The sequence below is a fragment of the Saccopteryx bilineata genome, chromosome 4 (genome assembly GCF_036850765.1).
Source record: "Saccopteryx bilineata isolate mSacBil1 chromosome 4, mSacBil1_pri_phased_curated, whole genome shotgun sequence".
In the NCBI taxonomy this organism is placed as follows: domain Eukaryota; kingdom Metazoa; phylum Chordata; class Mammalia; order Chiroptera; family Emballonuridae; genus Saccopteryx; species Saccopteryx bilineata.
In genome coordinates this window covers 190,843,159-190,870,259 of record NC_089493.1, presented here as the reverse complement: position 1 = coordinate 190,870,259, position 27,101 = coordinate 190,843,159, and the positions used below count along the sequence as shown (strand labels likewise).

Here is a 27,101-nt window from a genome sequence, read left to right as displayed (position 1 = left end):
TTGTATTTTTCATTTCTCTAGCATCCTAGCTAGATATTAGCTTAGTTAACAGCAGTTGTGATGCAAACTACAGTTTCTGGTCATTTTGTGACACTGAGTAAACTGCATGTACGATTGTGCTTGTTGTACTGATTTTTTTTTTTGTTTTCAACTGCAGTGAGAAAAGTGTTGCGTAACAGTTGCCTTTTGTAGACCTAGTGCGGCCCGCCGAATGGCTGTGATCTTGCTCTGCGGTCCACATGCCGAGTTGAGTTTGAGACCCCTGATCTAGACACAACTCACCTAATGTCCCAGGGTGTCCAAGGATTTCTTTAGGGGTCCCTGCCACCCCCCCAATGCACTTTTCCTGAATCTCTAGTGAGGGTCTGCCATCGGGGGCCAGCAGGGCTCAGTGCTAGCTGTTGTCCCCGGCCCACGGGTGCCTAAGCGAGAGGATGACAGGAAGCTGAGCTCCCAGGTGAGCCGCACCCGCTCCGCGGTGTGCCCGGGTGAGGCTGCCACGAGGGCCTGCCTCTCCTGAGGGCACCGAGGGGGGGCCAAGCCCCCCCTCCCTCATTACAAAGCAGCTCCCGCTTCCTGCTTCCCACCGGCCCTCCCGGAGGGGAGGCCTTTTACTAAAGCCCTTGGGGTACTATATTACATTCCTGGCTCTAAGGAGGAGGGTAAGCTAGGTAGCAGGAAGGGGTGCAGCTGTGCGCCCCACAACTCAACGACCCATGCCTCACAGCCTCATCACAGACCTTGAAATCTGGTATTGAACAGACCGACGCCTGCCTTCATGCTGCTTTCTCTCCTGTCCCTTTACCATAATCCAAACACATCCACTGTCGATATACAACCTTAGCAAATGCCGCGAAGATGTCCCTTTGAGAGAGCGTGTTCGGCATGAGCCCTGCCCCTCCCCCAGACCCCTCCTTCACACACACACACACACACACACACACACACACACACACACACGTGTGTGCCATCAGCTTGAGCGACAGATTCTCCACATGCCGTTCAGTGAGTCTCATCTCTGCTCACTGAGGACCCGCAGTGCCTCGTTCCTGCCATTGGTCCCAGGCTTCGGCCTTTCTGGTGGCAGAACCCAGGTCGCTAATTGGGAGTGAGTCTTCTCCCAAGGGCACTGGGGCCTGTCTTGCCACCAGCTCGGCTTGGTCCCCCCCCCCCCCCCCCCCCCGTGGGATTTCCTCCCCACCCCCTCCTTCCAGTGAGCCGCGGCTCTTACTTTATAATCTGGTCAGGCACCGGCTTATTTTTGAACCTGGGATGTTCATCCAAGACGGGCTGCACGGTGAAACACTGGATGTCTGGGGTCCTTGAGTTAAGGGTTCACAACATGTCTGTTGGCCATAGGGACAGTTCTAAGCACAGCAGGTCCCATTGAGACCCTCCAGGCCAGCCCTTCTGGGGTCGATTTAATTGAATGAATGACCAACCTCAGATTATCTGGCTGTCAACTAGGTGCCGTTGGCCAGTTCGCAGTCACAGCTGCCTGTCACTTGCAACCCTGTCCCAGGGCTCAGCCCCTGCTAACATTTAGTTAGGAGTGCATAATCATCATTATCATTGCGGTATTATCACTAACAAGAATACCATCCAAAGCATTTATAGCTTGCAATCAATGGCGGGGCACATCTCCCCATGGTCTTCTTTCATCTCTCCGGCTCCACAGAGCAGAGTTATTAACGTAAACTGTTCCCGTTTCATAGATGAGAATGTCAAGAGCAAAGGAGCTAGCCAGCTTGTGGCAGCTCTCACAGCTTGTGCGAACAGAGCAGGGATTTGTACTTATGTCCTTTAACCCTAAGCTCTCGGAGTTCTCTGACTCTAGACGGCTCTTCAGTGTAGGGCTCTGACCAGCGGCAGCAGCTCAGGCCCTATCTCAGACCTACTGAATCAGACTCGGTATTTCTACAAGGGCGTCATGTACATGCCTGCATTTGAGAAGCACTGCTTTAGAGCAGGCAAGCGCATGCTATTCTACACTCTAACTCTGAAGGCTTGAGAGTAACTGCCTGTGGCAGGATTATAAGGCCATGTCTAGGCTCAGTGGAGAAGAGTTTCATGATCGATTAGTGATGCCTGCCATGGGCACAGCTGTAGCAGAGGATTGTGTGTGCCAGATCTTTGTCACACTTATTCTAAACCTTTATTCACTTTAAGCGAATGATGTGGCAAACCAAAGGAACAAAATCAGCTGTCACTGGGCCCATCCTTGCTCCTTGCTCCACGGTGTCTTTACCCATCCCTCCTCTCTAGGGTTCCAAGTTCTCTCATTGCTCTGTTCTACCAGATGACTGCCATGCCTACAAAAACTCTTCTCCTGGGCCTGACATTTCTGCCAACTAGGGAATCACAAACTCCTCGTGTTGGCACCCTAATATGACCAGTGTTTCAATATGGAGTATTCAAATGCTCAGCTATGATTCCAATCCACTTTCCGCCATTATCTCTGGGTATCCAACAGCTTCCACTGTTCCCTTTGCTTGGAACACGTTCCCACACCACCAGCACCTCCACGGGCACCCCCTTTACCCCCAGTCAGGTCTCACTTCCCTTCTTTCTCCACAGCATTTTGTCTGTGCCTGGAGCTCTTACCTTGCAGCTCCCTGTCTTCTCCCCCTCCCCCTCCCCACCAGATAGTGAGCTTTCTGACAACAGAGGCTAAGGTTCTCACATAGGTAAGAAATGGCCAACACGTAATTCCAAGTTCAGTTCAGCTGGCCCTCCGTCCCACAAACTCACTCCATACTAACGTTGGGTGTGTCCTGTATTGGTGAGCGTCTGAGTTGTAAACATCTTGACCACAAACCTTTCTGCCACAAACACTCCCACTGCAGGACTGGGGAATGGCAGTCTTGTAGTGAAAGATAAGATAAACAGCTGATAGTTTGGTTTCATCTCTCTGTTGACGAATCAATTTAAATGCATTAAATAATTAATGTATGTAAGCTAGGTGTAATGATGGTTTGGTTTTTATTTCATTTCTCCATTGACAAGTTCTCTCAGGATTCCTATCCTTATGTTATGTAACTCTTAGCCTATGTAAAGGTCTACATGGTGACAACTATATGGGGGTCTGCAAATAGTGGCCGGTAGCTAGTACACGTATCTACTTGGTAGAAAACAAGGTAATAAAACTTACTGGGCCAGATTGTATACTCTACTAGAAAATGATCACATATGAGCTGCAAATGCTTAGGTAATATTGTTTGTATTGCATACAGGACTATTTCCTACAGAGCTTCGGGACATCTATCAGTGGACGTGTGACAGTATGTGAATACAAATTGACAATTTTAAGAAAAGTATAGCAATAAACTCTCTTTAATTTTGTTATTCACTTTTTCATGTTTCGTTATGTCCTTTTATGGCAAAATTGCCTTATGGCAAATTAGTTTTGCAGTGAAAATGTTTGCGGCCAAGATGTGTAGTGGGAACATGCCTACAGCCTAGATAATCCACCCTTGTATTGTCCAGGGCTTCTCTCCCACCGTACCAACAGAGCTGAGTGGTTGTGACGGCAACCGCACGGCCCAGAAAGATGAAAATATTTTCTATCTGGTACTTTATAGAGAAGTTCGCCAACTCCTGTTTTAAAGAAGGCTCTAGGTCATGTCTACTGATGTTAGCAGCTGGCCTTGGTCCAAGAGGATAATCCAACGCTGTCCTGGTGAAGCCGTTCGCACAGGGGGATGTGTGGCTAGACCCTTACCATGTTCTGAATCTACGCATAGATCTGTGGCCCCGAGGTCTGGGCAGAAGAGGACGGTAGGGGACAGGATACACCCAACTAAGAGACCAGGGCTTTTAAATGTCTTCTCTCGCTTGGATACCTGAGAGGGGAGACCTGGGATCTGTCACCTTTCTGCACTGCTCAACACATGTAGGCAACAGAACAGAGCTCAGATGCTGGTGAAAAACCAGACCCGAGGGCAAATCCTAGCTCCATCACCTCCTGTGGACCTGTGCAAGCAAGCAGCTTACAGTTTCTGAGCCTCAGTTTTCTTATTCATAAAATTCAGAGACTGATAAGACCCATCTGATAGGATTATGGGGAGGATAAAAGGCAACAGCGCATGAGAACTGCCTCGTGCATGAACAGTTAGGAGTTAATCGAGAACATTCTGTTCTCTAATCTTAACACGGTGGCACTACAGAAAGAATACAGGCTTAGAGACACATAGATCTGGGAGTTCTCACCCCAACTCCATCACTAACGAGCTTTGTAACCTCACCTGCCTGCCGCACACACTCCTTCTCCATGAAGTAAGGACAAGCAATGCTCACCTTAGGGCAGTGGTCCCCAACTATTTTTGGGCCACGGACCAGTTTAATGTCAGAAAATATTTTCACGGACCGGCCTTTAGGGTGGGACAGATAAATGTATCACCTGACCGAGACAAGCGTCAAGAGTGAGTCTTAGACGGATGTAACAGAGGGAATCTGGTCATTTTTAAAAAATAAAACATTGTTCAGACTTAAATATAAATAAAACAAATAATGTAAGTTATTTATTCTTTCTCTGCAGACCGGTACCAAATGGCCCACGGACTGCTACCGATCTGTGGCCCAGGAGTTGGGAACCACTGCCTTAGAGGGTTTTATGGGGCTTAAGCAGGGGTCTCCAAACTTTTTACACAGGGGTCCAGTTCACTGTCCCTCAGACCATTGGAGGGCTGCCAAATACAGTGGTCCTCTCACTGACCACCAATGAAAGAGGTGCCCCTTCCAGAAGTGCGGTGGGGGCTGGATAAGTGGCCTCAGGGGGCCGCATTGCGGCCCGCGGGCCGTAGTTTGGGGATGCCTGGAAAGGGATAATGGTGACTAAGTGCTCGGCTCCGTGCACAGCGTCAAGAAGACCTTTAGCAAATGTCAGAACTTCCTTTGTCCTTGCCGCCCTGTTCTGGCCACTGAATCAGGCCGACGGAGGACTCTATGGCTCAGAAACACATGCTTTCTCCACCCACCCCAACTTGAAAGGCCAGAGCGCTGTTCAACACCAAATGTCCATGCAGAAAGGCCTTATTACTAATCCCATGTCTCGCCTGGAACCAAGCTCACATTTGTAATCGGCCAGCACCCCCCCCCCACCAGTTGCAAGCCTTTCTGCAAACAACAATGGTAGAGCTGGCATGAAGGACGGGCAGGCACAATGAAAAGGTTACTGATGAATATGTATCACCCAAGGGAAAATATTTGGATTACAGTTGGGCAGACTTAGCAGGCCAGCCATGTAACCTGTCAACCCCATTTTAAAGGCTATAACTTAATTTGTGTTAAAGGGTGCAAAGCAGGGAGCAAGGCTGGTTTAATGGCCCTCCGCTCAGCCATCTGCCTCATCCTTGGAAGTCCACCTCTGGCCCAGGGTCAGCTCCTGGCCCCGTGAACACCACCCTCTGCCCAAACTCACAGTGTCATCTCATGTCACCTCTGTCCTCTGAGTATGCCAGTGAGCTGGATCCCTCGCTCCTTCCTTTTCCTGTCTAACTCTTTTCCCTTTTCCTTCTTTGTCTTCCTATTAATCAACATTGATTGTCTGAGCATCAACCTTGTGCAGGGCACTGGGAGAGATGGAAGAATTGCTGCAGTGAGCACGTCTCTACCCTCACGGAGCTTACGGTCTAATGTACACGAGCCTTTACACGTGTAAGAATGCAGACACGATAACAGACTGAGATCAATTCTCAAAAGAAAACAGAGGCAGAGATTGTTAACAGAGTCATGAAGAGTTTAGAGAAGGCCATGTCAGGTGACCAGGGACGATCTCCTCCAGGGGGTGACACCAAGTTAGCATCTGATGGGCGAGAAAGGAGCCGGAGGAACGGTGTGCCAAACAGAGGGAACAGAACACGTGCAGGCCCAGAGGTGGGACCTTGCTGGCCCCACTGAGGAGTTGGATTTTATTGGAAGAGCACTGTGGCACCACGTCAGTTCTCGGAACCGGCGCTGCCCCTTTCCACACAGGCCTTTGCACGCGATGGGCCGCCCACCTGTCTAGGACACTCTGCTTGCTTCTCACTAACCTTTTATCACCTTCCTCAGGGAAGCCTTCACTGCCCTCCTAATCACAGGACCCTGCACAGCCTCCTCTTGGCACTGATCATATTTTTATAGATCCATATTTAATGGTGCCATCAGTTGTCCAATATCTCTCTTAGTGACTGGACTCTAAGCTCCCCAAGGGAGAACCACTGTGTGAGTACCAGCTCCAGCAGTTTGCAAAGCGTTTGGTACAGAGTTCTCAGAGCTTGATTGTATTCATTATAAGAGTGAATGAATGAATAAATTGAATGAATTGAATGAATGAATGAGTAAATCAACCAATGAATGCAACATCTAGAATTGCCCGAGATGGGTTCTTTGTATCCGACCACCCTGGACACAATGATGCTGGCACAGCCCTGAGCTCCCAGGTGGGGCTCTGTGGTCTGAAGTCCCAGCAGGGCTACCCACCCCTGGCCCCTCGGCGGGGGCCCCCTCCAAGGATACACTGGCCTGGGGCGTTTTTCACATCATCCCCGGGGGCGGAGGTTGTGTTCATCTTCTCTGCGTTGGGGAACTGGCTCATGAGCTGCATCTGGAAGTCTTCTCTTCGCTCGTACTCCTTCCCTCGGTAGATGAACACTTTGTTCTGCCGAGAAATGACACCCACCAGAGACATCAGGGTCCAGGTTTGGAGGACGTGGTCCTGGCAAAGCTGGGAGACTGGTGATGTGAGCACAGGGCTGTGCTGAGCTCCTAGAGGTCTTTGTCCTCTCTGCTTCCCCACCGAGGAGGGGAGGAGCTCGACTCGCTGACCTAGCCGTGCACACTGCTTCTCTGAGAAGATGGGTCTAAGGGAGAGGACACGGTGGATGCTGAGAGCTTCTTCCTCTAGCTGTCCTATGCAGAGCTTCCAGGGTAATTCTCACGTGACTACTCTCCTGTTTACAGGACCATGCGTTTTACCTCCGTCCTTAATAGGCTGTGTGAGCTGGGCCCGCAGGGTGGAAGGGACCAGCACTCGGGTCCTTCATCATTTGACTCCTGGTCCGAGCTCCATGGAAACCCACTCTCTACCCTTCCTCAACTACAGTAGCCTCTTCTACACCAGTAGTTTTCAAACAGAGAGTGATTTTTTTTGCCTCCCCTGGGATACTGGTGATGTCTAGAAACGATTTTGGTTGGTTGTCACTCTGCGGAGGGAGGGAAGGGCTACCAGAATCTAGTGGGCGGGGCCTGGCTGAACACCCTTTAATGCAGTGGTCCCCAACGATTTTGGGACATGGACCGGTTTAATGTCAGAAAATATTTTCATGCACCGGCCTTTAGGGTGGGACGGATAAATGCACAAAATAAAATTATGCGACCGGCGTAAAAACTGGGGTATTTTTAAATATAATTGTCAAACTTACGAGACAAGCGTCAAGAGTGAGTCTTAGACGGATGTAACAGAGGGAATCTGGTCATTTTTAAAAAATAAAACATTGAAATAAATAAATAAATAAATAAAACATTGTTCAGACTTAAATATAAATAAAACGGAAATAATGTAAGTTATTTATTCTTTCTCTGCGGACTGGTACCAAATGGCCCACGGACCACTGCCGGTCCACGGCCCGGGGGTTGGGGACCACTGCTTTAATGCACAGGACAGACGGCCTGGTTTACAGTGTCAGCAGGGCTGAGGCTGAGACACCTGCTCTGGGCCAGCTCTGGGCAGCCTGCAGTGGCCCCTGAGTTCTGTTCAAACCCATATCTGTCACCTGCACGTGTCAGTGCTTCCAAACCTGGGCGGTGTGTGTGTGTGGGGGGACATCAGAGGATTCTGGGAGCCTTCTAGAAGTTCAGATCTTCAGGCCCTACTCCAGACCTGCTGGAATAGGGCCCAGGAACATGCATTTTTATCAAGTTCCCCAGGGCGTTCCAATGTGCGGTCAGGTTTGGGAAGGCCCCTCTCTTCCACCAAGGAGACCCTCAGTGTCTCCCCGTCTGCAGCACATGCGCACTCCGGCTCCCACGCCGACAAGGAGACCCTCAGTGTCTCCCCATCTGCAGCGCATGCGCACTCCGGCTCCCACGCCGACAAGGAGACCCTCAGTGTCTCCCCGTCTGCAGCGCATGCGCACTCCGGCTCCGACGCCGATCGGCAGCAGTGAATGATGTATCTCCCCATCAAGTGGGGTCCGAGACCAGATTTACTGTTTCTTCCGAATCTCCCTGAGCTCAGCGTTGAACCATGGACTCCCACAGCGGAAGGAAGCCTACGGCTGGCCTAATCCAACTCTCCACAGGACGAAGGAATGATTCACGAAAGCAGCGGTTCAGAAACTGCCCTCCAGGGGTCCCTGAGGGTCCCCAAGACCCCTTTAGGGCCTCGCAGGAGCTAAGCTCTTTTCACAATGACCAGAAGCTACTGTTTTCCGTCATCACTCTCATTCCCTTAGGAGTCTACAGCAGGGTGTCCAGAAGCTGCGTGACCTGTGCAACCGCCTCAGTGCAGAAGCGGGTGTGAGCACCTAGCCGGCTTCTCTTAGTCAAGACCTTTACGAGGCTGGCAGAAACGGGAAACAATTCCCTGTTCGTACGCATTTTTATACTAGCAAATGCAGTTGTTTTTCATACGGATGCAATGTCTGTTAACACGTGACGGATTTAAATAAACTGGCAGATACTTTTAAACTTTTTTAGTTTGCATTGGGAGGGTGGTAAATATAGATCAAGTCTGTAAATACAGAAGTTCTTTGGGGCCCTCAGTAATTTTTTAAGGGAGGAAAGGGGTCCTGAACCCCAAAGGTCTGAGAACCAGGGCTCTACAAGGGCGCACTGGGTTCAAAGGCCCTCCTTGCAGGCACGGGAAGCTCGCCGCCTCAGGAGGCAGCCTTGGTGGCTGTGTGTTGTGGGGGGTGACTGAAGATGACTGTGATGAAGGGGACTCGGGGGGGGGGGAGCTGGGGGGTGTGGCAGCACTCGAAGGGAGGGGAGCCCGGGGTCTGAGCACACGTGGACCCTCAAATCAGGGAGGGACAGCTGAGACGCAGAGGTCCTGGGACCTGGGCTGGGTCCGAGTCACCGCACACTCACCCGCAGAAAGGAGGGGAAGCCCTGGCCGTAGTACCCGACGGCGAAGTAGTCCGGTTTGGGCCTGAGGATTTTCATGATGTTTTCATAGAACTTGGCCTGCTGGATCTGAAAGAGGAAAGCTCGGCGTGTGACAACGCACATGTGTGTGTCCGAGGTACGCTCAGCTCACAGCGGCCACAGGGAAGACATGACGGTTGTACCAGAACCAACGTGCACACGTTGGCTTACTGGCTGAGATGTCTGCAATCCTAACAGCACGTTGGGTCTCTGTATCTGCACACATTCAACCAACACAGATGGGAAATAATAGGAAAAAATTCCCAGAAAGTAATTACCCCCCAAAAAAACACTTAGACATTTGCCATGTGCCCAGCATGATGCTGAATCCATGTGGATGAAGCAATGTATAGGCACACCCTCTTGTAACCTATATACAGATATAGGTTATATGCAAATCCGACTCCATCTTACATAAGGGACTTGAGCATCTGTAGATTTTGTTGTCACTGGGGGTCCCGGAACCAGTCCTGATGGATGCCAAGGAGCCACAACAGCTCTATTGACCACATCCCAGCCACCATGTAAGCCACTCTGCCCGTGCCAGCTGGTTCACTGGCATCATCAGCCTCAGACCAATCCTGTGAGTACCGCATCTCGCTTGTGCAGATAGAGAAATGTTATCTCACCGTGGATCCGTCAGGTAAGAAGGTGAACGCAGCCAGCTGTCCCCGGGCCTGTGCTTGTGAGGGTCTACGGATGGATACGTGACGCTGCATACCAATGTCTCCCTGCCTATGCACCCAACATGTGCCAGCAGTTCTAAGGCGCGTGGGGTTTTTTTTTTTGTATTTTAGCATCTCGGGACCAGTTTGCGTCTTACTTCATACCTGATGGCATCTTACGATTGCTAGCAGCCAGACAGACATCATCAGCCAGACATGGCACATAAAGAAAGGACAAGCTATGACATCTTACATGTGATACAATGTGGAAGATCAATGTGCTCGAACCCAGGCACGAGCCCGTGATGTGGGCTTGGTGCCCAGGTGTGCCTGCACGTCAGCAGGCCCATGGATGTGTACTGTGTGTGTGCATAAATGTGTACTGAGCGTGTGTGTGGGAGTGTGGGGTCCTGAACGCACCCTTTAGAAGGCATGCGTGCCTCCCCGTCCGCAAACGTCCATGTGGATATATATATACTCATGGGGCAGATGTAAGTGCTTCTTTGTACCAGTACCCCTCTTAGAACACTGCACTCCATAACCAGCCCCTCTATAAATATGTACATAAGTCCTCTCCCAACGTTATGACTCTCATTGGAGCAGGACTGGCCTCTAAAAGTGGGTGAAGAGGGGGCCCTGGGTTCCTGGCTCTCAGGTCACCAGGAAGAAGGTGGGGGAGGAGAGCGTGTAACCCCAAAAGTCCCGCATCTTCCCTGCAATGGCCGCCTCCCGCCAAGCCCTGGGCTCCACAGCGCAAGCGACAGGCTGGCTCTCCCCACCTTCCACGGCCTCCGCCAAGTCGCGAGCTCCGAGGAGCTAATGGGAAACGGCCAGATGGGGAGCATTTTAATGTGATTTATCTGTTAATCAGAAAGCACAAATTTGCGCTTGTATTTAATTGGCTTGGTGATTTGTGGGAATTTCACTGCAAACGGAGCGCAGTGCTGATTGGGGTGCAGCAGCGGCGGAGGCGGCCGCCCAGTGCCCAGCAGGTACTTAACACCCCATCCCGGGAACTGTCTGATGTGTTTTCCCAGAATTCCTCCCTTTGGAAATATTCCCAGCTAGGAGGGAGCCGCTCAGCATGGCCTCGCTCAGCTCAGGCCCTACTGCCCTTCTTTATCTAGTGTCCCCCCTGCCTGGCCTCCCCACCGCTCTGGGGAGCTGAGCCCCCCCCCCCCCAGCACCCAGCCTTTGAGACAGGCAGCCCTGCCGGCAGGGGCATCTTACCAGGTTCTGGCTGAGCAGCTCGTAGTCAAAGATCTCCATCTCGTACTGCCCCGCCAGCTCCTTGCACAGGCTGATGGCCTCTTCCCACATCTGCAGGGAGGTGGTGGAGACAAGGGTTAGGGGGCGCCTCCGGGCTTGCAGAGCCCCTGCAGAGGAAGAGGCCTGGGGCTGTGCCTGCTGGGCCCCTGCTGCAAGCCCAGCCCGCGGGGCCCCAGCCCCAAACAGGGAGCCGGGCCCTCCCGGGAGCACCACTCTCCTCTGCCTCCAGCCTAATTTCTCCATGAATAATGGAGCAGCCACAGGCCAGGCCAAATACCATCCCTGCAGGCTCTCAGGCCCTCAGGCCCTCGCAACCCCTGAGAGGTGACTAGCGCCATCTGTCCTTCCCAGGTGAGAAACAGGTTCACAGGCAGAGCACCTGCCCCAGCTCAGCCGCCCGTCCAGAGCAGGGCCAGGATGCCCTCCGCGGTGGCCTGTGGCCTTGCTCCACTTCCAGACTTAGGAGTGAGTGAGCCCTTGACTCCCTCAGCTTCCTCTGTGCAGGTGGGGCAGGGAGGCACTGGCCCTGTTTTCCGAAGAGAAACGGGTCACGGAGAAGTAAGCGGGGACCCTAATATCCGAGAGTTTCTGGAGACAAAGATGGGCCAGGGCCAGCTCTCCTGATGTTCACGCCTGGGGTCTGTCCCCGCTGCCAATCCTGACCCGTTTCCTTCCCTCTGGTCATCTTTGCTTCCTCCTTCCTTCCCTCCCTCCCTCGCTCTCTCCCTCTCTCCCTCTCTTTCTTCATCTTGTTCTTTTTGTGGTAAGAAAACGAGATCTGCCCTCCTAACAGAATTTTCAAGTCCACCATCCGGCATTGTCAACAGAGGCTCCATGCTGTGCAGCTGATATCCGGGACTCAGTCATCCTGGAGAACTGACTCTTCCCACAAGCGCCAGTCCCTTCTCAGCGGGGTCCCTGGGGCGCATGAGCCTGGGGGGGGGCAGCTAGAGGCAGAGGTGGGTGTGGCAGTAGAGCACTGGGAAGTGGGGCTGAGACTCTAAAAAATCGGTCCTGAAAACACAAACCCCGACATAGGGGATCCTTTTCTTCAGCTTTAAGGCTGGTGGCACCAGCTCACCACCCATCTGCCTGTGACCACAGGGGTGGGAACCCCCGCAGAGAGGCCCGGGGGGGGGGGGGGGGGCGGGGAGCTGGCAAGCTGGAGGGACTCGCAGGCATTACCTTTCACATTCGGGTTAAAAATGGGAAGATGCACCTACACAGAGAAGCTGGGGGAGGGGCAGGGGAGAGAGCGGAGGTTGCCAAAATGCCGGGTGGGCTTTGAGCAAAAGCGCTCTCTCTGTATCTAAGCATAAAGATCAATGAAAGTGAGAGCCGAGCAGAGGAGCCGGGCTGCAAACTAACGGCAGCGTCATGAGCGGTATAACACACTTTGTACGCTGCTTCGTGAGTCGGGGGAGCCGGGTCCTCGGGCCGGGCTGGGCCAGGCCGGGCTGCCGCCCGCTCTTCAGCTTGACCACCTCTGGGCTGGGTGTGTAGCCAGGGGCTGTTTGGCTCAAGTGGAGGTCTTTGCCAACTTCCCACTGTGCCATGCCGGAAAGGCTCTCCCTGTGTGTTAAGAGACCACTAAGGGACCAGGAACGGGGTCAGGCAGGAGTCGGATAACCTGGGATTTCCTCCCATGTCTGCCCCTGTGGTCATAGGGACGTCTGCCCGTCACCGGTCCCAGAGTCCAATCCATTACAGCACCTGCTGGTTTTGAGGCATGGAACGGTGCACAGGGATGGAGCAGATATGAAGACGGGTAAGAGGTCTCCGCTTTCCCGAAACGTAAGTGGGTAAAGCATACACAAAAATAGATGAAATAGTTGGGTTTTGAGGGATGTAGAGGAGTCTATCAAGTGATGACAGATGGGCTAATGGTGTAGGAAGCCGTTGTGTGTGTGTCTGGAGCAATGAGCTTCCATGAGGGGAGGTGTGGGTGGAAAAGGCTGAAGGGATGCTATGGGATTCGGGTTTCATTCTAGAAGCTTCCCCAGCAGCGGCTGTTAGAGTGAGCAGTACCCATCTGCTCCCCCCTCTCTGCTCCCAGAGTACTTAGTTACCGCCCTGCTCCCCTCTTCCCTCTCTGTGGCACAACGCCAAGGGGCAGTGTGCAGGAAAGATCCTGATCGGCAGGTCTGTTTTGCCAACTGGGCGGGAAGGTCTTTGAGATTGGGGATTACTCCCTTTTCCTCTCTGCTCAGCGCAGGGTGGGTTGAGCTGGGCGCCTTGCAGAGGAGAAAGCTCAGCATGCACGTTTGGGGTTCCCCCCACACCCCGCGGTGACTGAGTCGAGCAGCCGAGGTCCTGCAGGGCAGCAGGTTCCAGCGGTGGCGGGGTCTCCGCCCGCGAGAGGGTTGTAGTTGTTAGTCACAGACACAGGGCTCATCAGCCGCTCCACTCGTGGGGGTTCAGACACCTTCCACAGACACCACCTCACTCCTGTCTGTCCAGGGAGGGTGGGGAGATCAGACCGAGACAGACACGATGGACTACAGTGACGGGACGGACCAAACTCGTGTTCAGTCATGTTCTGACGAGCGGCAGGAGGCCCTGCAGTCCAGGGGGAGGCGGTGCACAAACGGCAGGGCCGGCAAAGCCCTGATGGAGGAAACGGCCCGTCCACCGGGGCCGTGAAGGCGGAGTCGGGTAACCACGGTGACGGTTAAACCTTACCAAGGTACTACTAGGTACCAGGGCCTGTGCTAGATGCTCTACATGCGTTTGACCACCTAGTTCTCACAGTATCGCTAGCAAGCAGGCACTATTCGCATCTCACTATCCCGGATAGAGAGTGCCGTCTCCCGGAGGCCAAGGGGACTGTGGGTAGAGGAGCAAGGTTTGACACCCAGGCCCGCTGGCTCCAGGGCCTGAGCACTTGGCCACCCAGCCACGTCCCCTTCAGGATGAGTGCTAGTATTGGGGTTGGAGCTTCCTAAAGGTCCCCTGCAGACGGGAGGGTGGCCAGCAGTTGGTCTGGCTGATCTACCCAAACCCAACCGAGCATTCTGTCCTTGCTGTTCAGAGATCAAGGGCGGCACCATACTGTTGTTCATACCTGTGATCCATTCAGTTATTCAACAGATACTTATTGTGCCCTGCATGCTGAGCTCTGTTCTAGTCACTGGTCATTTGGCAGGGGACAAGTCTCTGCATGCCTGGCATCGTAAGTGAGGAGCCAGAAGATGATCAAGTGAAAATGAAATGAACAAGGGGATGCCTGATGGTGACAAGTGCTTTGAAGCAGCAATCACGGTGACCCGAGGCTGGGTGCTGCTTGGTCTAGGGTGATCAGGGAAGGCCTCCGTGAGGATGTGATATCAGAGCAAATCCTCGAGCCATGAAAAGGAGCCAGCCATGAAATGCTATGGAGGAGAAATGCTCTAAGCTGGGAAAAGCAAGTGCAAAGGCCTGGAGGTGGAAAAGAGGTTGGCGTAGAGCATGTGAGAGAGGGAGCCTGGCAGGAATGACATGGAAGGAGCAGTCAGAGGAGAGCTCACAGGTCACGGGGGAGGATTGTGTACTTTGTTCCAAGTGGAAGGCGGGAACCATTAAGGGGATTGTAAACAGGAGAATGACGGGACCCAAAAATAAGGGTTTTTTGGGTTTTTTTTTGTATTTTTCCGAAGCTGGAAACAGGGAGGCAGTCAGACAGACTCCCGCATGTACCCGACTGGGATCCACCCGGCACGCCCACCAGGGGGCGATGCTCTGCCCATCCGGGGCGTCACTCTGTCGCCTGGGGCAGAGGCCAAGGAGCCATCCCCAGTGCCTGGGACATCTTTTGCTCCAATGGAGCCTCAGCTGCGGGAGGGGAAGAGAGAGACTGAGAGGAAAGAGAGGGGACCGGTGGAGAAGCAGATGGGCGCCTCTCCTGTGTGCCCTGGCCGGGAATCGAACCCAGAACTTCCGCACGCCAGGCCGACGCTCTACCACTGAGCCAACCGGCCAGGGCCCCAAAAATAAGTTTTATGATCACCCTGTTTCCTCTACGAAGGAAGCTCTGTTGGGGGCAGCAGAGGAAGCAGGGACACTGCTTAGGACTCGTTGGGTACCCAGGTGCACATACTGGTGCCTCGAATGAAGGTGGTAGGACTGGAGGTGGAGAGAGGTGGAGAGAGGTGGAGAGAAGAGGTCAGACTTAGGGTTGGGACGGAGATCTGCAGGTGGACGGGGTGTGGAGTGTGGGAGGGGCCACCCTTCCCAGCAGCAGGGTCCCCACAGAGAGGAAAGGCAGGGACACATTACCTTTCCTTTGTCAAAGTAGCCTATGATGATGTCGTACAGCGTCTCCTTTAGCTGCCGGTGGGTCTGGGGGTGCTGCTGGCCTGTCTGCATGACCTGTGACGCGCACTGCTCGTCCGACCACTGGGGAGAGAGGACACGAGGCGTCAGCAGGGGCTCAGAGGCCACCGAAGGCGGGTGAGCAGCTGCCTCCCCGCCACCCTGGGTCAGAGTCACAGAGATGCTGGTCTGCGGGTTTCACGTGGGAAGCGCCTCCTGATTTTTACCGAGTCACGCTTGGCTCTCCGTGAGCTCGTGTACGTGGTTCATAGGGACCTCCTCTGAACCCCGAGGAGATGGGGTCCCTGCGCTCCTGGAGCCTAAGGAAGTCCCCGAGGCTCTGCCCACCGCAGCAGCGTGTTCGGGAGGAGGAAGGCAGCTTGCGCGGCCAGCTAATGCTTTGTCACTGATGTTTGGGTGTTACAGAAAACAGTTGGACATTACATACAACTGCAACAACACCTTATCTCGAGGGACCGCTGCCGCTGTTAAATGTGACGGTTACTCAAGGCCTTCTGTGACCAGGCGAAGCCACGCGGGACAGTGGCCAGCCAAGTCAAGAGTTTTGGGACTCAGAGCAAAACAAAATTTGTTTGGTCAATTATTTCTTCTCTTCCTTTTTTCCCTTTTTTTGTTTTAAACTCTCCAGTTGGCTGTGAGGGCCCCGAGGGGGTCCCAGCACGGACCTGCTCCACGGGGGGAGGGGGGCAGTACCTTGAGAAGCCAGGTGTGGAGAAGGAGCGTGTAGGCGGCCTCCGTGTAATTGTCACAGTCCAGGTGAAGGTCGCGGAGTTTGTACAGGTACCTGTGTGGGGGGAGCGTGCTGAGTCACCAGGCGCAGGGGCAGGGAGGCAGGCGGGAGGGCCAAGTAGAAGCCAGACAGAACACCTGAGTACCCCCGGGCGCCACGAGGGAGTTTTCCCTCCCTGCTAGCCAGCTTCCCCCTACCCCCCCCCCCCCCCGCCCTGCGTGGGTCACGACAGCCCGGACATCTATGGGGCACTCGGGGCATGGCGGGTACACCACCTCAGATCATTTCATCTTGACAAGTCTGTCAAATAGATCCACTGAGGATACCGATTTTCAGACGGGAAAGCTACAACCCGGAAAAGTTAGGTCTGCTTGCAGCCAGCACGGCTTAACCTCATAGCGAAGACTCTGGCAATGCAATAGGACAAGGGACCTCAGTAAGGGGGGACTCAGTAACTTGTCAGAGTCACGTGCTAATACAGGGGAGAGCTGAAATGTGACCCCATGCTAACTGCCCTCAGAGCCCATGTCCTAATCCTTGTCCTGTTCCAAGAGCACGAACAAGCCGCCGCCCGGCAACGGGCAGCGCCTGCCCTCGCCCGTGGTCTCTGGGTAGACGGGATCTGCGGTTAAGAAGACGGAGTGGACCGGGTTTAGAGGCCGGATAGTCACTCCGGGGCCTGGGGCTGCCAGTAAGGAGAATCTGCTGTTCAACAATAATCACATCCTCGCCTTCCGTCCCTACACAACGTGATGTTCCAGCTCTGATCCCTGGGACGGCTCTACAGGTGAGGGGTGTTGAGGGCAGGAGAGGACAGGACAGGAACAAAAGAAGGGAGCTCTGGTCAATTCTTAGATACTTGATACCTGCTAGGTGTTAAGGGGCAGTGAATTCAGGGAATGAACTTTTCGGTGTCTTCCTTTGCTCATCTGTAAGGTGGCAATGCTCACAGACTACCTCCGGGCGTACGAAGAGCCAAGCACACCACGTGTGAAGGCTCAAAAACGGACAGTTAGCATCGCCGCTGATGAAGGCGAGTTTGCGCCGGAAGTGGTCAGCCCGGAGCCAGCACTGAGCAGCAGTGGTCCTTATCTGTTACCGCTGTGGACTCGGTCTTTCTACAAGACATTTCCTCCTGCCACTGCCGGAAACAGAACTCAGAGCCAGAGGGCCACCGCTTTGCTGACTTGTGTGTCATCAGGAGCACGCCACGCTTAACACTGTGGTAAAGGGAAGATGCTGAGATGCGATGTCCTTGGGTCCTTCCTCCGAGAGGAAGGGCGCTGCCTGTCGTCAGACCAAGATCCTGCCCTGACTGTCGAACTACAGGGCGCGAGGGGACCTCTGAAGCACCTGCTCTCGAAGCAGATCTCAATGCTCAGGCTTTGGTTCCTGTTAGAAGAAATCTTTTGGCACAGAACGCCACCAAAAGAGGGGCTAGCCTTTAATACCCCGGGCCACATAATTCATGGCCGGCGAGCCAGATGTAGGCTGCCTGACCTCAGCGCGGGGCCTGGCAATGGTTTGGGGGAGGCAAAGGTCAACTAGTGGGTCTCTGATAACTAACGAGTCAGGGCAGCCTAGTGACCTTTTGCTCCTTTGTTTACTCAATCAGCAGAGTCTAGTGGAGCACACAGGCTGTCCCTGGGTCACCCCTGGAGACATGTGGTGACAAAAGTAGACACAGTGCTCAGGATCTGGAATTTGTAGTCTAGGGAAAGTGGGCAAATGTCAATCAAATAATCAAGTAAATTAACTGCCAAAATCTAGCTGTGATGGATGTTGTGGAAGGGGGTCTACAGCCCTAGGACAGCAGGATTCATCCAGGCGGGGCTTCCAGAAGGGTGTCCATAGTGTGACAGTTGGGCTGGGACCTGACGGTGAGGAGATGTGTGGGGAGCAGCTGAGATAGATCATTCATTCATTCATTCATTCATCAAGTGGGTGCTTTATACAGTGTATCAATTCATTCTCCCAATAAATCTATTTCTGCTTCTACAATCATGGCCTTTCCACCCTCCTCCCTCTCTTAACTTTCTGCTGATGAGAGTTATCAGTGCACTTGCGCACGGACTGCAGGTAGGGAGTACTAAGACTGTGGCCCACCTTTAGAAACCCCTACGTAATTGTGTGAACCCCACCTTGTCTTGCCCGGCCCATCCCTGGCCTCTTGGGTCCATGATGGCTGGCTTCAAAGCCCTTGGACAGAGCAGTCAGAAGGAGGGCTTCCCTGCTCCTCTCAACTCCTTAATTCGCCAACACACCCTCTCCTCTCCTTCGTCAGCTCAGGAGTTTGGTGATCAGCCACAGAGCCCAAAGCAAGATAGCCTGATGGGCCCGACCTGGGATTCAAACTCAAACACCTACGGATGCCAGGCAGGCAGCTCAGCGAGATGCACTGGTGATGCTCGGTGGGGAAGCAGAGACAACGTTGTGACCACAGCTCTCCTGCCCTGTCTAAACGGGCTGCCACCACCAGCTGTCAGGACAGGAGGAGGGCCCAGGGTTGCCCTACCTTCTGAGTTTTTAAGGAGAAGCGGGAAATTATGATTTTTGTGAAAAAAGAAATCTCGAGATTTTAAAAAAATTTGGCGAACAACTAAAAACGTTTTTCAGCGCGATGCTCGCAAAACAGAACAGGTTTTCGGAGGACGTCCTGTTTACAACGCCTGGTTTAGGCGAACGTGGCTTTCCTAGGTTACGATCGGACTCAAGTCTCCGAAGCTCACGGAGAGCTAGGAGCCGCCATGCCGTCTGCGTTTCTAAAACGGGGAGGAGAGGGGGAGAGGCTGGGGGGAGGGGGAGGGGACCGTGTGCCAGGCACTTTACCCACAGCCTCTCTTGTAACCCCCAGAAGAGGAGGTAAAATGAAAACATCTGACAGCCCGGAGACACAGGGTGACACAGCCCGGGTCACAGAAAAACAAGGGGAGGACCCCAGGCCTTGCGAACCCCCAAGCTTTGTGCTACTCCAGTAAGTCCCATCCAGGGATGTGATATATACTCTCCAAGCTCAGGACAACCTACGAAAACGACCCTTTTCCCAAGTGATAGTTCCTGCTTCTGGAATAATGCTAAAAGCACGTGGAAATGTCTGCAGTAACAGCAGACTGCGGTGAGTTCAGACTCTGAGTTGAGAGCTTTGAAGGAGCTGTGCTCGTTAACCTGAGGGTCAACTCCGCTCTGCAGGGTCTTGGCTCATAAAGACATGGAATTCTTGTCAAGCAAAGGATAAATTATAAGCAATATAATCCCTTACTTTTTTTTTTTTTTGCAAAAAATATGCGTGCATAGAATTCAATCTCTATATAGATGTGAAAGGGTCAGGGAACATGTATGGATTATGGCAGGTTATTTCATTTTTTTTCGGTTTGTTTTGCTTGTATTTTATGAGTATTTTTAAGGTAGTGATATGTATTATTTCTGTAATGAATAAAAATAAGAGTGGCCCTGGCCGGTTGGCTCAGTGGTAGAGCGTCGGCCTGGCGTGCAAGGGGTCCCGGGTTCGATTCCCGGCCGGGGCGCACAGGAGAGGCGCCCATCTGCTTCTCCACCCCTCCCCCTCTCCTTCCTCTCTGTCTCTCTCTTCCCCTCCCGCAGCCAAGGCTCCATTGGAGCAAAGATGGCCCAGGCGCTGGGGATGGCTCCGGGGCTCCGGTCGTGACGGAGCAACACCCGGAGGGGTGGAGCGTCGCCCCCTGGTGGGCGTGCCGGGTGGATCCCGGTCGGGCGCATGCTGGAGTCTGTCTGGCTGTCTCTCCCCATTTCCAGCTTCGGAGAAATGCAATAAATAAATAAATAAATAAATAAATAAGAAAGAATAATTTTTTTTTTAACTTTGAAGAAAAAAAATATGAGATTCTGAGAAAAACCGGCAAGGGAGTTCTTTGCTCTGGGGAAACATCCCTCCCCAAAATGCCTTCATGAGATGTTCAAATAATGTCTTTTAAATGCCTGTAAGAAAGTGGCATCGTGCATCACAACATTTTTTTTTTGTCTCCCTTTGAAACTGGGCTGCCAGTGATCTGACCACACGCCATACAAACCCAGGACCTGGACTTCGTGTACCAGCTTTGCAGCATGTACAAGTGAAATTCACCAGCTCACTCTGCAAGGTGGGTAAGGAATGCACAGTGTGTGGTTATCACAACACAGCAGGGCGGCTCAGAGGACCCCAAGCGGGTTTGGGGGCTGATTAGAGGAGACGGACAGAGTTGAACCTGGGGGGGAGTGATAGGAATCAGAACACAGATGGCCCGAGTGCCCAGAAGGTGAATTTAAATTCTATCCCGTAGACAGTAGGGAGCCATCGATGAATATTGAGCAGGAGAGTGACACAGCAGGTCTGGGCTTTAGAAAACAAAAATCTTACCTTATGTACATCTCTTCCCGGTTGTTATCTTTGTAGAAATTCTAGGTAGGGAAGGAAAACAGTGGTGAGTGTTTTTCTTTGCTGAGCAGCAGGGGTGGGGGGCGCAGTGACACAGGCGAGAGGAAGATGGCTAGGCATTATCTTGGACGCCCTGAGACGGGAGCCAGACATTTACTTCCCTGGATGCATCGAACGGGCTCATTAGGAGATTCTGCCTTGAAAGTCACCTCCCTGATCCTTAGCACACAAAGGGACAGAGGATGTATCTCAGCCAGCACATATCCAGGGGTGTGGTCGAGATATTTTGCTGCACTCAGAGGTGGGCGGCCAGGGCGGAAGCAGTCTACTCTGACCCAGGCCACTGTGAGAGGCAGCCCACTTGATCTGTAAATGCTCAGCCCCTGTATGCTGGCGGACCTGAGTTGGAATCAGACTAATAGCAGTAATGAGAGTCATCATCACAGTAATCATAGCGGGTCTCCGTGACAACAAGAGATTGTAAGTCCTGACAGTGCAGCACTATCAGGAATTAGGGTGGGACTCCACAGCCCAAATCCTCTAAACCTGGCAATACCTATTTGCGCTCAGGAGTCATTAAGGTCAGTAGTCATTCTGGGTTCCACCACCAGAAAGCCTGACCTCATGCATTTTTAAACAAGTCCTTACAGATTTTTGAGCCAGGAGGTCACGATCTGACCTCTGGGCCACACTTCGCGGAAACCCAGATTTAATGCAGTGCACCCACGTGCACTTGAGGCTCAGAGAGGGGGAGGTGATGTGTTCCGGGCACGTAGTCGGTGGGTGGCAGAGCCATATGAAACCTCGGCTCTCCTGACAGCCCCCTCCCACCGGTGGCCCTGGCCTCCTCCCTGATCCCGTACTGACACCAAACGCTAGCAGGGTCTGTTTGCTTCTAGAATGGTCTGTCAAAGCTTTCTCCTTGGTCTGTCTGACTGTTGAAGGTTAGTTTCTTCGACCTTGTCATAGAGACAAACTGAGAAACTTCTAGAAAACCCCTCTTCACGCTCTGTCTGTACATTGGCTCTGGTGGAGTTATTAGCAATGAATTCCTTTCTGCTATAAGCGGGATTTTTAAACTCCCCTAAGCGTTTTAGGAAATGGACGGCACCATCGGGGCTGCTGGAAAGGAAATGGGGGTTACACAACAGAACTTTGGGGGCAGGATCTGCACAGGGTTTCTAGAACATTGGCCATGGCAGGGGGCTGGTAGCGATGGGTACCACATGGTCGTCTGCCAGCTTTATTCATTTAAACCACTTAGGGTGGGCGGACGGGGGCGGTGGGGCACAGTGGCTGCTACTGCCTATCTCATGCCCACGTAGAAAGGGAGAGCTTCTGGGAGCTGGCCCACGGCAGGGCCTGTGTGCAGAGGTTGCGAGCCTGGGTGTGGGATTAGCTGCCCTGGTGAGCCTGCGTCCCACAGTAATGTTCTTGTGGATTCCGGTTACCAGTATTCCTTCATTCGACACGAGAGGGAAAGGGGCATGCACGGTGAGCATGTAGCATGAGCCTCACTGCACAGCCTGTAAGATGGGCACTGTGATTATTTTCTCCACCGACCAGAAAATGAAACAAACCTTCAGGAAACTTCCTTGACATGTCTATCGTATTACTCCTCAGAGGCAGCACGGGGACCCGCGCTCTGTGTTGCAAAGCGCGTCCGTCCTCTTAACCGCTCTCTGCTGCCACCTCCCTTCCATGCCATGTGTGCAGTGCGAAAGGCAATACTGACGCCCGTGTCAGATCTCGGGAGACTGAGGCACAGTACGGGGACGTGAGCCAGCAGACGGCAGGCAGAGCATTGGTTCGGTGCCACACCCGTCTGAGGTCCAAAGCCCTTCGCGCTGCATTCCGATCAAGAAGGGCCGGGAAGCCCAGAGCGGGGGAAGCCCAGAGCGGGGCAAGCCCCCCGGGGGCCTCGGGGACGGCTGGCCAGCCCCCACCTACCAGCAGGTTCACCGTGCAGCTCATGCGGTTGTCTCTGCTCTCGTCCGTCATCACGCCCCGGTAATCCAGCAGCTTCTCCAGGAGGCCTTTGACCAGGTTCACAAAGTTCTCCACGGACCTGGAAATGGTCGGGTGCTGGGTGGCACACTCCATCAGGCTGCGGGTAGAGACGGAGGGCAGTGAGCTCACGGCCGCTGGGAAGGGGCGGGGAAGGGTGGGTGCAGCACAAGCCAAATATTCTAGTGAATCTCAGTGGCCCTGGTTCATTGGCTCACTTTGTTCCCTTATTCATTTAATACACTTATTTGCCCATATACAGCAGCTCAACGGACTGCAGTTCAACTGACCTGCGCAATTCAAATCCGCGACGTCTTTAGGGGTCAGCTGTAATTACTCACCCCCACCGTCAAAATGGGAAAAAATGAAAATCAATTTCTAGTGTGGGCAATAGTGCAGGGAAATGGTCACTTTTATACCACTGCATTGGGAGTTAAAGCAGGACAACTTCTTGGGTAGCAATTTTTCACAGTGTCAAAATCGCAAACGCACACATCCCTTGACCCAACAATTCTGCTTCGGGGAATCTGTTGTACAGACGTAGTCTCAGAAGTATGCAAGGATTGGCCCTGGCCGGTTGGCTCAGTGCTAGAGCGTCAGCCTGGCGTGCAGGAGTTCCGGGTTTGATTCCCGGCCAGGGCACACAGGAGAAGCGCCCATCTGCTTCTCCACCCCTCCCCCTCTCCTTCCTCTCTGTCTCTCTCTTCCCCTCCCACAGCCAAGGCTCCATGGGAGCAAAGATGGCCTGGGCGCTGGGGATGGCTCTATGGCCTCTGCCTCAGGCGCTAGAATGGCTCTGGTTGCAACAGAGCAAAGGCTCAGATGGGCAGAGCATCACCCCCTGGTGGGCATGCCAGGTGGATCCCAGTCGGGCGCATGCGGGAGTCTGTCTGACTGCCTCCCCGTTTCCAACTTCAGAAAAATACAAAAAAAAAAAAAAGTATGCAAGGATATATTTATAATACTTATAAATTATGTCATAATGAAATAGAGCTATTTCAAATTTCCATCAATATGCAAATGGTTAAATAAATTTGAGCACATTCACAAACTATAATTCTATAAAGCCATGAAAAAGTCCAAGAGATCAATATGTTCCGACTCAAAAAGCTCCACAAAATATATCGTTGAGAAGTGTGCGTCTCTGAATAATAATTGTTTTTTTATTTAATCAACTCACACAGAGCCTATCGTGCCCCACGCAGTATTGGGACCGTCGTACAGATCTTAACTCATTTGACTTTTCATTGTGGTCTCGTGAGAGGGGGTGTTTGCAGGTGGGGAAACTAAGTCACAGCAAGGTCAACTAACTTGTCCAAGGTCACGCGGTTGATAACTACCAACAGTCTGGCTTTAAACACACTTTGGCAACTGCATTTTCAACCACGAAACACTGTTTACAGGTGGAAAGGCCCATCTGTGTCGTGTTGGGCGTCTCTGGGCATTTATACACCTGCAGGGCGTGGTCAGGAAGGACAGACACCAAATTCGTCATCGTGGTTGCTTCTGATAAGGGGTCTCGGTGGGGGAATAGAGGAAGACAGTGCGTGTTTTTTCAGTCTAAATGTGTGCATCTATTATTTGAAAAATTTTACATGCATTGTCAAAGTAATAACCTACAATTTAAAAACAAAAATAAAAAAATGTTACATTCCCTATGCTCCTGTTAGTTGTTAAGCACTATGCTAGATAGGCATTGCTTGGGGCAAGGATGGGAGAAAGATATAAAATTAAATATATATATTTATATGGTCTACCGGAAAGTTCTGTCCGTTTCTATCACAACAAGTTTCAACACGGAAGCACATGTTTATTTGGTGCATGTGTGCCTCTCTATTTTTATCACTTAATGTATACATACTGACGTAGCAAATTAACTAAAACAAAGTTGATTCACGTTAGTCTTATATGTGAAGTGATAGTGTACCCATGGCTACTGATAAAGTTCATTTACGCCACTGTATTTTTACAAATTTCAACAAGGAAGAAATGCTACAGAAGCATGTGGAAATTTATTGAAAGTGTTTGGTGAAGGTATAGTTTCTGATAGGGCATGCAGAAGATGGTTCGAAAAATTCAAAACAGGTGATTTCGACCTTTCTGATAAGCCACGTTCTGGGCGACCATCTTTGATCAATGAAGATGTTGTTAAGACCATGTTGGAGCAAGATCCTTTTCTGACAACATCAGAGATCGCAGAAAGGCTTAATTCAGCTCAGCAAACCATTTCGGACCATATTCGGAAGATAGGATTGGTGTGGAAATATATTATTTAATAAAGTTTATTGACGGTAAGAAAAATTTGCATTTTGTTTTATTCCAAAAACGGTTTTGGAATAAAACCGTTCCAAAACCTAACCTAAAAACGGTTTTGGAATAAAACAAAATACAAATTTTTCTTACCGTCAATAAACTTTATTAAATAATATAATTGCATTATTAATGATTTCTTGCCAGCATGAGGGCAATGTGTATATCCCATTTTTGAAAAATGTTTTATCTTTTGATGTGAAAAATTGAACCAGTGCTTGTTTGATATCATCTTCATTTTTTAATTTTTTGCCCTTCAAAAAATTTTGTAAGGACAAAAACAAGTGATAGTCGGAGGGTGCTAAGTCCGGGGAATATGGTGGATGTGACAGAATTTCCCAGCCTAGTTCTGCAATTTTTTGACGAGTCCTCAAAGCAGCATGTGGCCTGGCATTATCATGATGCAGTATGATGTTCTTCCTATTGAACATCGCTGGCCTCTTTTCTTGGACTGCTGTCTTTAAATTATCCAGTTGCTGACAATACTTCTCCGAATTGAGCTTTTCGTTCAGTTTTTAAAGCTCATAATGTATTGGTCCTCGAATGTCCCACCATATACACAACATTCTCTTATTCAGAGTCAAATTTGGTTTAGAGGTGGAAGGGCTAAGTTTTCCGGGTTCACATATGCCCTTTTCCTTACGATGTTTTTGTAGGTAATACACTTTTCATCCCCAGTTATCATCCGGTTCAAGAAGGGCTCAATTTTGTTCCGAGCAAGCAGAGATGTGCATATGACAACTCGATCATCCAAATTCTTCTGACTTAATTCATGTGGCACCCATCTTGAATATTTCCATACCAATCCTATCTTCCAAATATGGTCCGAAATGGTTTGCTGAGCTGAATTAAGCCTTTCTGCGATCTCTGATGTTGTCAGAAAGGGATCTTGCTCCAACATGGAGCTCTTAACAACATCGTCATCGATCAAAGATGGTCACCCAGAACATGGCTTATCAGAAAGGTCGAAATCACCTGTTTTGAATTTTTCAAACCATCTTCTGCATGTCCTATCAGAAACTGTACCTTCACCAAACACTTTCAATAAATTTCCACATGCTTCTGTAGCATTTCTTCCTTGTTGAAATTCGTGAAAATACAGTGGCGTAAATGAACTTTATCAGTAGCCATGGGTACACTATCGCTTCACACATAAGACTAACGTGAATCAACTTTGTTTTAGTTAATTTGCTACATCAGTATGTATACATTAAGTGATAAAAATAGAGAGGCACATATGTGCCAAATAAACATGTGCTTATGTGTTGAAACTTGTTGTGATAGAAATGGACAGAATATATATATATATATATATATATATATATATATATATATATATATATATTTTTTTTTTTTTTTTTTTTTTTTTTTTTTTTCCAAAAAGAATCCTACCTACCCTCAGTCAGCCCACAGGCTAGGTAGGAAGAAACAGGTGGATTAAAATTTTGATTAATGACTACCTCTTATTAGTCACTTGTTCTGTACTGGATCCTGTTCTTAAGAAGTAATCAGGTAATGCTGATCAATAAAGAATACTGTCCTCATTTTACACTTGAGGAAACCAAGGCTCAGAAAGATTAAATGACCTTCCCACTATCACTCAGGTAGTGAGTGGCGACTTCGGGAATCCAGACAATCTCCGTTCCATATCTTCCTGCAGAGAAACACCTCGGCGTGTCCTCAGGCGTCTGGCGGAGCCGCGGAGGGGCATCGCCCAGGCTGTCTGTCTCTGCCTACTCTCCCGCGGCAGCTTAAGTCCCAAGAGCTCCTGGGAGGGGAGAGGCGAGAAAGGCAAGGATTTGGTGGCGGTGGTGGTGGTGGGGTCATATCCTTCCAGAAGCCAAACCAGGCTGCAAGGAACGGTGGCTGTGATCAGACAAATCCATCTTCTCAGCGGGAGAAGCACGGAGAAGCACCTGTTCCCTGGCTCTCAGAGAGAGATGCACATTGCCCTTTGATTGAGGCCTGTCTGGCTCAGTCACAGCTGTGCCTGGCTCCTTCGGAAACGGCCACGTCCAGCCCCGCTTCCCGCTGGAAACAACGCGACCCCCGTGTTGAGGGTGTTGTCTCCCACAGCCTCCCAGGGCGGACTGCACTTCAGAGCCGGACCACTGGTTCTCTGGCCACATGTTCCACTCCCCAGGGGGGTTTTACAAAGCTCAGTGCCTACCCCGAGTCAGTGCTTCTGTATCTTTTCTGGTGGTGGTGGTGGTGGGGGACAGCCAGGAGCAGTATTTTGCTACTTAAGTTCCCCAGGTGCTTCTGATGTGCAGGCAACATTAAGAACCAC

At 51.4% G+C, this 27,101-nt stretch overlaps 1 protein-coding gene across 2 annotated transcripts in view; it reads right to left on the bottom strand.

The window, feature by feature from the left end:
- Positions 1-27,101, bottom strand: part of DOCK2 (dedicator of cytokinesis 2) — a 395,036-nt gene that overhangs the window by 22,158 nt on the left and 345,777 nt on the right. For both annotated transcript variants that reach the window (XM_066273230.1, XM_066273231.1), the window contains exons 35-42: positions 22,445-22,601; positions 20,477-20,517; positions 16,068-16,158; positions 15,318-15,437; positions 11,025-11,114; positions 9,073-9,177; positions 6,499-6,640; positions 1,232-1,313 (exon numbers count right to left, since the gene is read on the bottom strand). In XM_066273230.1, coding sequence (XP_066129327.1) covers positions 1,232-1,313; positions 6,499-6,640; positions 9,073-9,177; positions 11,025-11,114; positions 15,318-15,437; positions 16,068-16,158; positions 20,477-20,517; positions 22,445-22,601 — 828 coding nt within the window. The remainder of the gene's footprint in view (positions 1-1,231; positions 1,314-6,498; positions 6,641-9,072; positions 9,178-11,024; positions 11,115-15,317; positions 15,438-16,067; positions 16,159-20,476; positions 20,518-22,444; positions 22,602-27,101) is intronic.